We start from the raw sequence: 12,393 nt of genomic DNA, 5'->3' as shown, positions 1-12,393 counted from the left end.
TCTGCCAAACGAGGTGATAAACATTAGAATCACACCAAATACCACAGTGTGATTGTGTTTTGTGTTATTATGAACACAGAGTGATGAATAAACACAGCAACACATATTCATGTTTCACCCAAACTGGGAAGAGAAGAGAATGACACGTTCAGTGTCTGCTGGTGGTCTCACTGATATATTTGGACATTTAGAAAACATTGCACATTTAGAAACCCAGCAACAGAAGACAAACACTGTGACGCACCGCTTCACCTTTGTGCTTCAGCGCTGAAGCGAGGTGACAGAAAGCACACAGGTGATGGACAACAGAGAGGGAACAGGGATTTGTTATTGATCTTCTATATTGGATTTGGATTGTTTGTCCAATCGTAATCTCTGAATGCATGTCAGCCCCTGAACGTGTTAACATCCAATCGAGGACGGTAAATGGTTTCCTGTCTGACATCCATACAGGTGATCCTGTGTGATCACATCCTGCATGCAATCATCTGTATGGATGTCATCAGGCACATTTGAAGCAGACAAACAGTGAGCGTAACTAGAAATGACTCAAGTTATGAGTCTGAATCCCAGAAAGCTGCAGAATCGCAGCTTCTGAATTGCATACAAAATGACCAGAAAAAAGTATCTTAATCTTAATCTTAAAAACAGGATGAAACCAGAAAAGGACAATTAATCATCCAAAGAGTGCAGGAGAGACTAGAAGCTCTAGTGGGCTTATCTGAGGCGTCTCTCCTAATGCTATCACTACTTACTGCTGATCAATGAGTTCATCTGTCTTCCTCTTTAGCTTCCACAGTGTTTTTGTGTTTTGGAGTCATTATTTCACAGGAAGACTTCAGGTAGAGACTCAAAGCCTGGTCTCACAAAAAAGTCTTCAATCGACTGGCACACACCTGTTAGGATCTGTGCGTGATGGCGCTCTGTTTTTGTATTTGTTGTTTTCATGCTTGTGTTAGTTCCTGGCTGGGCATGGCTACCTCATCCCTGTTCCCGCCCTCTGATTCCACACAGCTGATCACCATTTCAGCGCTCATCAGTGGTGGTATTTAGGTTCCAGGTCAGCCAGCCATGCTTGGCCACAGAGTACTCTCTATACTCACTACTCAATATTCAGTACTAGTCAATTCTGTTTCAGTCTAGTTATCCGTTTGTTCATGGGACCTTTAGTAGGACTTTGCATGCTGCGCTGTTTTGTTTAAGTGAGTGGACCTTTTGTTTTTCCTCTGCTCCGGGATTCTGTTTTTGGGATTTACTCGCTTCTTTAAGTGTTCCATGTTCAGAGACTCCAGCTGCAGCACCCAGCCTTTATGTTCCCAGCTTCATCACGGGTTTGAGTCTTCATTAAATTCTGTTTGCTACCTGATTCCATGTTCTGGTTTCTGTGTTCCGCATAACTGGGTCTGACATTAAAACAACTTGATCGCCTGCCGATCATAACACCTGGCCACACACACACACCATCATCCACACACACTCCAAGATAGCAGGCAGAAATGGCACACAGAGCATCCTACACTGCCTACAGTGAGGAAGTGATTCAGTGGCAGCACATAAACAACACAACTTACATGGAAATAAGCTGAAGTGGATGAAACAATATGAGAGCTGTAGTGGCGTCCAAAACACACGTTGAGCAGAAGAGAGAGAGACTGAAGTTCAGAGAGAAGCAGACGCTTCCCAGCGTGAGCAAACAGAGTTTACATATCAGGGGTCGTGGCAAACACTGACATATATTCCACTGTTGGTGACAAATCATTCATCTATTCTTTTAATGAGCAGTTACATGAAAACACATCAGAGCTCTTTATATGTTTCTGCTCTTAAATATTCACAAAAGTTTATAAATTCAAGAAAAGTGCACCAGGTGCTAGTGACCACTTTGAGTTTAGTAAAGAAGCTCCTGGTGTGAAAAAGGTTGGAGAGCCCTGAAAAAGACTCTTCATCTGAGGGACATAAAGACCACAGACAACATTTGAGGATTCATGGTGAGTTGAACTGACCTCAGAATCTCCAGTTTACAGTTTGGACTCTCCACAAACTCAGACAGCAGCTTCACTCCTGAATCCTGCAGGTTGTTCCCACTCAGGTCCAGCTCTCTCAGATGGGAGGGGTTGGACTTCAGAGCTGAGACCAGAGCAGCACAGCCTTCATCTGAGATCTGACAGAGATACAGCCTGCAGAGAGAGGAGGATTTCAACAAAACACTGCTGAGGGTCAAGTGGAAGGAAGAAGGTGTGTGTGTGTGTGTGGGCTGGTAAATTCATAAAAAGTGTTAACCTGCTTGATCTTTCACTGATGGTCACTTTTATGTTTTCTGAAGTATATTCTAAATAAATGAATTGATTATAATCACAGTCATATTCAACATTAATCAGGTCAAACTCCAGGTGTAAATTGAGTTTCAATATTTGCTGCACAAACTCAGCAGTTGAATAGTTTGTTGTGTTTTTACTGTGATAAAGTCTGAAACACAATCAGCAACTGGAAATTACAATGTTGTCTGTGTGTTTACAAGGACGTCTGCCAAACGAGGTGATAAACATTAGAATCACACCAAATACCACAGTGTGATTGTGTTTTGTGTTATTATGAACACAGAGTGATGAATAAACACAGCAACACATATTCATGTTTCACCCAAACTGGGAAGAGAAGAGAATGACACGTTCAGTGTCTGCTGGTGGTCTCACTGATATATTTGGACATTTAGAAAACATTGCACATTTAGAAACCCAGCAACAGAAGACAAACACTGTGACGCACCGCTTCATCTTTGTGCTTCAGCGCTGAAGCGAGGTGACAGAAAGCACACAGGTGATGGACAACAGAGAGGGGACAGGGATTTGTTATTGATCTTCTATATTGGATTTGGATTGTTTGTCCAATCGTAATCTCTGAATGCATGTCAGCCCCTGAACGTGTTAACATCCAATCGAGGACGGTAAATGGTTTCCTGCCTGACATCCATACAGGTGATCCTGTGTGATCACATCCTGCATGCAATCATCTGTATGGATGTCATCAGGCACATTTGAAGCAGACAAACAGTGAGCGTAACTAGAAATGACTCAAGTTATGAGTCTGAATCCCAGAAAGCTGCAGAATCGCAGCTTCTGAATTGCATACAAAATGACCAGAACAAAGTATCTTAATCTTAATCTTAAAAACAGGATGAAACCAGAAAAGGACAATTAATCATCCAAAGAGTGCAGGAGAGACTAGAAGCTCTAGTGGGCTTATCTGAGGCGTCTCTCCTAATGCTATCACTACTTACTGCTGATCAATGAGTTCATCTGTCTTCCTCTTTAGCTTCCACAGTGTTTTTGTGTTTTGGAGTCATTATTTCACAGGAAGACTTCAGGTAGAGACTCAAAGCCTGGTCTCACAAAAAAGTCTTCAATCGACTGGCACACACCTGTTAGGATCTGTGCGTGATGGCGCTCTGTTTTTGTATTTGTTGTTTTCATGCTTGTGTTAGTTCCTGGCTGGGCATGGCTACCTCATCCCTGTTCCCGCCCTCTGATTCCACACAGCTGATCACCATTTCAGCGCTCATCAGTGGTGGTATTTAGGTTCCAGGTCAGCCAGCCATGCTTGGCCACAGAGTACTCTCTATACTCACTACTCAATATTCAGTACTAGTCAATTCTGTTTCAGTCTAGTTATCCGTTTGTTCATGGGACCTTTAGTAGGACTTTGCATGCTGCGCTGTTTTGTTTAAGTGAGTGGACCTTTTGTTTTTCCTCTGCTCCGGGATTCTGTTTTTGGGATTCACTCGCTTCTTTAAGTGTTCCATGTTCAGAGACTCCAGCTGCAGCACCCAGCCTTTATGTTCCCAGCTTCATCACGGGTTTGAGTCTTCATTAAATTCTGTTTGCTACCTGATTCCATGTTCTGGTTTCTGTGTTCCGCATAACTGGGTCTGACATTAAAACAACTTGATCGCCTGCCGATCATAACACCTGGCCACACACACACACCATCATCCACACACACTCCAAGATAGCAGGCAGAAATGGCACACAGAGCATCCTACACTGCCTACAGTGAGGAAGTGATTCAGTGGCAGCACATAAACAACACAACTTACATGGAAATAAGCTGAAGTGGATGAAACAATATGAGAGCTGTAGTGGCGTCCAAAACACACGTTGAGCAGAAGAGAGAGAGACTGAAGTTCAGAGAGAAGCAGACGCTTCCCAGCGTGAGCAAACAGAGTTTACATATCAGGGGTCGTGGCAAACACTGACATATATTCCACTGTTGGTGACAAATCATTCATCTATTCTTTTAATGAGCAGTTACATGAAAACACATCAGAGCTCTTTATATGTTTCTGCTCTTAAATATTCACAAAAGTTTATAAATTCAAGAAAAGTGCACCAGGTGCTAGTGACCACTTTGAGTTTAGTAAAGAAGCTCCTGGTGTGAAAAAGGTTGGAGAGCCCTGAAAAAGACTCTTCATCTGAGGGACATAAAGACCACAGACAACATTTGAGGATTCATGGTGAGTTGAACTGACCTCAGAATCTCCAGTTTACAGTTTGGACTCTCCACAAACTCAGACAGCAGCTTCACTCCTGAGTCCTGCAGGTCGTTATCACTCAGCTTCAGCTCTCTCAGATGGGAGGGGTTGGACTTCAGAGCTGAGACCAGAGCAGCACAGCCTTCATCTGAGATCTGACAGCCTCTCAGCCTGCAGAGAGAGGAGGATTTCAACAAAACCCTGCTGAGGGTTAAGTGGAAGGAAGAAGGTGTGTGTGTGCGTGTGGGCTGGTAAATTCATAAAAAGTGTTAACCTGCTTGATCTTTCACTGATGGTCACTTTTATGTTTTCTGAAGTATATTCTAAATAAATGAATTGATTATAATCACAGTCATATTCAACATTAATCAGGTAAAACTCCAGGTGTAAATTGAGTTTCAATATTTGCTGCACAAACTCAGCAGTTGAATAGTTTGTTGTGTTTTTACTGTGATAAAGTCTGAAACACAATCAGCAACTGGAAATTACAATGTTGTCTGTGTGTTTACAAGGACGTCTGCCAAACGAGGTGATAAACATTAGAATCACACCAAATACCACAGTGTGATTGTGTTTTGTGTTATTATGAACACAGAGTGATGAATAAACACAGCAACACATATTCATGTTTCACCCAAACTGGGAAGAGAAGAGAATGACACGTTCAGTGTCTGCTGGTGGTCTCACTGATATATTTGGACATTTAGAAAACATTGCACATTTAGAAACCCAGCAACAGAAGACAAACACTGTGACGCACCGCTTCACCTTTGTGCTTCAGCGCTGAAGCGAGGTGACAGAAAGCACACAGGTGATGGACAGCAGAGAGGGAACAGGGATTTGTTATTGATCTTCTATATTGGATTTGGATTGTTTGTCCAATCGTAATCTCTGAATGCATGTCGGCCCCTGAACGTGTTAACATCCAATCGAGGACGGTAAATGGTTTCCTGCCTGACATCCATACAGGTGATCCTGTGTGATCACATCCTGCATGCAATCATCTGTATGGATGTCATCGGGCACATTTGAAGCAGACAAACAGTGAGCGTAACTAGAAATGACTCAAGTTATGAGTCTGAATCCCAGAAAGCTGCAGAATCGCAGCTTCTGAATTGCATGCAAAATGACCAGAATAAAGTGTCAATCTTAATCTTAGAAACAGGATGAAACCAGAATAGGACAATTAATCATCCAAAGAGTGCAGGAGAGACTAGAAGCTCTAGTGGGCTTATCTGAGGCGTCTCTCCTAATGCTATCACTACTTACTGCTGATCAATGAGTTCATCTGTCTTCCTCTTTAGCTTCCACAGTGTTTTTGTGTTTTGGAGTCATTATTTCACAAGAACACTTCAGGTAGAGACTCAAAGCCTGGTCTCACAAAAAAGTCTTCAATCGGCTGGCACACACCTGTTAGGATCTGTGTGTGATGGCGCTCTGTTTTTGTATTTGTTGTTTTCATGCTTGTGTTAGTTCCTGGCTGGGCATGGCTACCTCATCCCTGTTCCCGCCCTCTGATTCCACACAGCTGATCACCATTTCAGCGCTCATCAGTGGTGGTATTTAGGTTCCAGGTCAGCCAGCCATGCTTGGCCACAGAGTACTCTCTATACTCACTACTCAATATTCAGTACTAGTCAATTCTGTTTCAGTCTAGTTATCCGTTTGTTCATGGGACCTTTAGTAGGACTTTGCATGCTGCGCTGTTTTGTTTAAGTGAGTGGACCTTTTGTTTTTTTCTGTGCTCCGGGATTCTGTTTTTGGGATTCACTGGCTTCTTTAAGCGTTCCATGTTCAGAGACTCCAGCTGCAGCACCCAGCCTTTATGTTCCCAGCTTCATCATGGGTTTGAGTCTTCATTAAATTCTGTTTGCTACCTGATTCCATGTTCTGGTTTCTGTGTTCTGCATAACTGGGTCTGACATTAAAACAACTTGATGGCCTGCCGATCATAACACCAGGCCACACACACACCATCATCCACACACACTCCAAGACAGCAGGCAGAAATGGCACACAGAGCATCCTACACTGCCTACAGTGAGGAAGTGATTCAGTGGCAGCACATAAACAACACAACTTACATGGAAATAAGCTGAAGTGGATGAAACAATATGAGAGCTATAGTGGCGTCCAACACACAGGTTGAGCAGAAGAGAGAGAGACTGGAGTTCAGAGAGAAGCAGACGCTTCCCAGCGTGAGCAAACAGAGTTTACATATCAGGGGTCGTGGCAAACACTGACATATATTCCACTGTTGGTGCCAAATCATTCATCTATTCTTTTAATGAGCAGTTACATGAAAACACATCAGAGCACTTTATATGTTTCTGCTCTTAACTATTCACAAAACAGTTTATAAATTCAAGAAAAGTGCACCAGGTGCTAGTGACCACTTTGAGTTTAGTAAAGAAGCTCCTGGTGTGAAAAAGGTTGGAGAGCCTTGAAAAAGACTCTTCATCTGAGGGACATAAAGACCACAGACAACATTTGAGGATTCATGGTGAGTTGAACTGACCCCAGAATCTCCAGTTTACAGTTTGGACTCTCCACAAACTCAGACAGCAGCTTCACTCCTGAATCCTGCAGGTCGTTATCACTCAGCTCCAGCTCTCTCAGATGGGAGGGGTTGGACTTCAGAGCTGAGACCAGAGCAGCACAGCCTTCAACTGAGAAATGACAGAGTTCTAGCCTGCAGAGAGAGGAGGATTTCAACAAAACACTGCTGAGGGTCAAGTGGAAGGAAGAAGGTGTGTGTGTGTGTGTGTGTGTGTGGGCTGGTAAATTCATAAAAAGTGTTAACCTGCTTCATCTTTCACTGATGGTCACTTTGATGTTTTCTGAAGTATATTCTAAATAAATGAATTGATTATAATCACAGTCATATTCAACATTAATCAGGTAAAACTCCAGGTGTAAATTGAGTTTCAATATTTGCTGCACAAACTCAGCAGTTGAATAGTTTGTTGTGTTTTTACTGTGATAAAGTCTGAAACACAATCAGCAACTGGAAATTACAATGTTGTCTGTGTGTTTACAAGGACGTCTGCCAAACGAGGTGATAAACATTAGAATCACACCAAATACCACAGTGTGATTGTGTTTTGTGTTATTATGAACACAGAGTGATGAATAAACACAGCAACACATATTCATGTTTCACCCAAACTGGGAAGGGAAGACATCCATACAGGTGATCCTGTGTGATCACATCCTGCATGCCATCATCTGTATGGATGTCATCAGGCACATTTGAAGCAGACAAACAGTGAGCGTAACTAGAAATGACTCAAGTTATGAGTCTGAATCCCAGAAAGCTGCAGACGCTCCTGTTTTAGGGGGAACAATGCTTTGTTTGCATAACTCACCTCAATTAAGTATGAAGTCTAAATACATAAGAGCACAAATTAGTATTAAATCCCACTTACGCCCGTGTATCTCCACTCTGAGATTAGCTACTAAGAGGTTAGCTACCAAATCTGGAAGCACAAACAATCTCTTCCACCTCCTCAAACAGCATCTCTGCATGAAACTGAATGGAACATGTTGGAATATAACAAATAATGTCAACACACATATAAGTAAATGCAGTAACTGAGGTTAATATAGTCTAGTAACCAAATGGCTGGCCCCGGGAAAATCTGGAGATGGAGGAATACACACGAGCATTTCAGCGTCTCTCTCCAGGAGGGCTAGATAACACATATCTGCCAATAGGTGAAGAGGTCACTGTATCACTTCATCGAAGCTTCAAACATCTGTAGTCAGGAAGAAGGAAGAGAGGGGGTTCGCATAGACGGGCAGTCAGGGGGAGCTTCTTCAGATCAAAGGGCTAATTACACTATACTATTGTTCTTTAATTTACACAAAGAGAATTCTACTTTCCCCCACAGACATCTGTTCATCCCTCTGATTTGAATCTTAGCGCTGCCCCTCTTGAAGCTGGCTGACCAATAGATAACAGTTAAACTACATTGTCATCAGTGAATTAGAATATTATGTAAACACCCTGTATATGTGGGATAAATAGGGCAGCACGGAGATATTTGATTGTCCTTCTTTGGTGCATGCCAGAGGTGGAACCAGCGCTGTCCAAGGTCTTATTCCAGTAAAGCTCTCCTGAAGATTCCAGTTCATCTTTGCCTCATCTTTTCCTCTTGATTCACCACAAACGAACACGCAGAAGAATATCAGAACGATTCTTCAATATTTGGTGACACCCGACGTTTTGGTGACAAATTTGGACGAGGCCCAGAGAAAAGGCGCCTCTGACAACAGAGGCAAACGCTTCACTTCCATACGGCGCCGTATATCAAAGGGTGAGCAGAACCTGTTAAATCGAATCTGTAATAGGTTATTGGACACTCTAAAGTTTATCTATGGAAGTGGGCAATTGTCTTTTGTATGTCACGTAAATTTAGAGTAATTCAAAGAGGAGACGGACTGGAGTCTCGGTATAGCTGACTGTGATAACATTTTGGAATTCTCATATTCGGTCCAGACTGTAGGAGGTACGGGCCTCCTCGACCCGGCGTGGTCACAGGCTAAAGTCTTGTTTTTAAATTAAACTCAAAGTTGCTAAAGTCTACTTGGTTTGGGATTAAGATCCCTTAATAAATTTCTAAAAGGAGCCAATTCAGCTAAAGTCAGGTTTGGTGGGTTAATGTCCCTTATTGAAACGGAACTAAAATAAGCTAAAGTCAATTTTTTAGTTATTGGTTACATCCATTATTCGGTTATGGTTAAAGTCAGTCAATTTGTGTTAAAAAATAACCCGCTAAGTATTAATTAAGAGTGTACAAGCACTGTTTGGCTAAAGTCCATTGGTTAATGTCCAGTTATAGTTAACTTGTTAAGATTAAATAAATTAAACCTTGGAGGTGCACTGTTGCAGAAGTGTGGCAGATTACTGACACAACATAAAGAATAAACAGACTTTTGAGTAATTAACAATCGTTCCAAGTGATTCTGTGTCAAGTCCTGTCTAGGATATAGTCGTTTAGTCAAGGGGATGAGTATTCATATACAGAGAAATACTCTTGTCTGAGGTATCGTTTATTGAGGTCCGGACGAAGCCGGGGGCTTCTGGGTTTTGGGTTTGGAATTGCCGTGTGTGGATGAAAACTCGATTAAGGAGTAGTATTCTTGTCTGAGACGTTTTTTTCTGAAGATATACGGCATAAAAATATTTAAAACTGTCTGTATTGTATTGGTGGATTAAGGGTAATCTGCTTCCAACTTCTGGTAAATTCACGTAGTGGCCATACGTTCATTTATCGAAACTGTATGCGTGTGTATGTGTGAGAGGGAGGAATAGAGAGAAACGGACGTTTTGGGTGTATGATCCGTTTTCGACTGAGAGAGATCTTCGTGTCTATGTGTGTGTGGGGATTTGCAGTCACGTATCTTTGACAAACAGCTGGTTGAGACAGCACTTGTGTTTGTTTTGCCTTGCCACGTATGACTGAGAGGTGGCTGCATCTGACTGAGATTCTGCGTGTGTATGTCTGAGTGTGATTGAGCTGTGTGAGAGAGTTGTCCGTGTGTTCTGGTCCAGCTGTGTACGTGTGTGAGATTGAGTGAGCCGGCATGTAAATGTGTTGTTCTGTGTGATTAACTGTTGTTTTGTGTCTGTATGTCTGAAGCTGTGTTATTAACCTGGTTATTACGTGTCTGAATATGTGAGTTGTGTGTGTTACTGTCTTATAACACGTGTCCCTGAATATCTGAGCTGTGTTATTAACCTGGTTATTACGTCTCTGTGTATCTGATCGTGTGTGTGTGTAAGAATGCAAACAGGAAGAAAGAACTGTTCGTCTGAGAGGGAACTGTCTGTGGGTGTCTGAATATATTCAGGATATATTATGTCTTTTTAGCCCCGGCACATCATGCAGTAATATACTCCGATACACTGTCAAAGTCCCGGGGGACTAATTGTTGGTGAATCCCGAAAAACAACAATTACATTGGATTTCTGTTTTTTTTTTTTTGTTTCTGTTTTTCGTTTTCATTTAGGAAGTCATTGAATAGTGCCATAGTATCCTCAACAATATATAAACAGCGCCCCAGACCCCAGAAGTGACGCAACGACACCTCAGGCCTACAGCAGTACTGCAGCTACGAGAGTTCGCTGAATTTCAGAAAGCGACTTAACAGCGCTACCCTCAGTTCTTTTAGTAGTACTGCAGCTACATCTTCTCCTGGTATTTATAATCGCACCCGCTGTCGTTAAAGAAAGAAAAGAAAGTCCCTCTTAAATAATTAATTAGTTACATAGAGTAAATAAACAATTCAAATTGATTAATTAATTGATTAATAGAAACAATTCTTTTAATTTTGTATTTAGTTCTGTTGTTTGTTTGTTTTGGTTTTTTGGTTTTTAATTTTTTTTTAATTTTTGATGAAATTAAATTTTTTTTAAATTTTTAGATTACTTATTTTATATTTTCTCTTTCTTGAAAGATTAGAACGTAACAAAATCATAGAGCTTGCTAAGACTTGAACAGCCATGGCCGAAGTCCTTACCTGCAACAACTATACTGAGGCAATTTTGAGTCGTATCATGTCAGGTACGGATTCTGACAAAAGAGACAAAACCCGACAACATCTGGAACGCCTCTTGTCTGACTGGGAAGACAGGGGCCTCTGGCCCAAACCTGATGCGCCTCCTCCTTCCATTGAGTGCGTCCAAGCAACTTTTGACCGAATGAACGAAGCAGCTACAGAAGCTACCAAGAAATGGGAAGCAGGTGGAAAGAAATCATGGGGGACAGCCAAACAAGACAAAGACCATGCGCAGAAGATTCGAGCCCGCGCCATGACTCTGCTGTCGGCCGCCAATCAAGTGGAGCAGCACAACCGGGACAAGCTTGAAGGGGTCGAGTCTCTCAACTCAGACGATTTTGTGGCTATAGAAGACCTTCTGGCCATCATTAGACGCCTGTTAGGGCGAGAAACAGCCAATGACATCGACCAAAGGCTCCGCTTCATGCTGGTGGGAGACTCTGAGCTCTTGAACAGCGGAAGTACTGCTTATTGTACTGAACTGAGACGACGCTTCCTTTCGGTTCTGACAGTCTCCAACCTGCAGCGATTTGATTGGACCAAGGGAAAATCCTTCCATGTGTTCCTCAACAGTTGTGCTGAGAAGTGGGCCGATGCCACTGGAACAATGCCCCACACTGAATTGCCAAACAGTGCCACGGTCCAAATGTTCCGAACAGCGGTGATACGCTCCCTTCCCCAGCAGGTCCAGGCTACATTGGAAGATGTTGTAGGACTAGACCAAGAAACCCACGACAAATGGCAAGCCGTGTTGGCACATTACACTGAAAGGCACTTTCAGTCAGAACATTCAGACGTCTTAGAGATCAACACATTCCTGAAAACGTTGTGGAAAATGCTGATTGCCCTGATCAATACTGACAAGGAAATCAAGTCAGTCCCCCCTGTTCAAATATGCCCAGTGGTCCCCGAACACCCTTCCCCAGCCGTCCCTACCCGGCTAGCCCCCCCTCCACCTGTAGCACCCCAGGCTTGGGTCCCTCCTCAGCCGGCCTCATATGCAATGCATTTCTATCCATATGCTCCACAACCCCAGATGTATTCCAGCTGGTACCAGAATGGTCCAGGCAACCAAAGAGGACGTGGCCGTGGATGTTCAGGAAAAGACAGAGGAGGAAGAAGAGCAGCACTACGTCGACACAAAGTCTGTTTTCATTGTTTGGATCCTTGTCACTGGGTCCGAGAGTGCCCTTACATGGAATATGCATGGCAGCACTCCAAACTTCGGACAGCAACAGAATATCAGAATGGAGGACAGGGAACAGTTGAGCGCCCACCGCACCATCCCCCATACGCCCCAC

The 12,393-nt window shown here is 42.8% G+C and overlaps 1 protein-coding gene across 1 annotated transcript in view; it reads right to left on the bottom strand.

Annotated features, from left to right (window-relative positions):
* Positions 1-12,393, bottom strand: part of LOC143006033 (uncharacterized) — a 201,465-nt gene that overhangs the window by 4,644 nt on the left and 184,428 nt on the right. The window contains exons 22-23 of the mRNA XM_076157354.1: positions 4,526-4,699; positions 2,004-2,177 (exon numbers count right to left, since the gene is read on the bottom strand). Coding sequence (XP_076013469.1) covers positions 2,004-2,177; positions 4,526-4,699 — 348 coding nt within the window. The remainder of the gene's footprint in view (positions 1-2,003; positions 2,178-4,525; positions 4,700-12,393) is intronic.

Source organism: Genypterus blacodes, unplaced genomic scaffold (assembly GCF_046128005.1).
Source record: "Genypterus blacodes isolate CSIRO-AG114 ecotype Tasmania unplaced genomic scaffold, CSIRO-AGI_Gbla_v1 ptg000073l_1, whole genome shotgun sequence".
In the NCBI taxonomy this organism is placed as follows: Eukaryota; Metazoa; Chordata; class Actinopteri; order Ophidiiformes; family Ophidiidae; genus Genypterus; species Genypterus blacodes.
The sequence above is the reverse complement of the archived record's forward strand: the minus strand, read 5'-3'. Positions and strand labels throughout refer to the sequence as shown.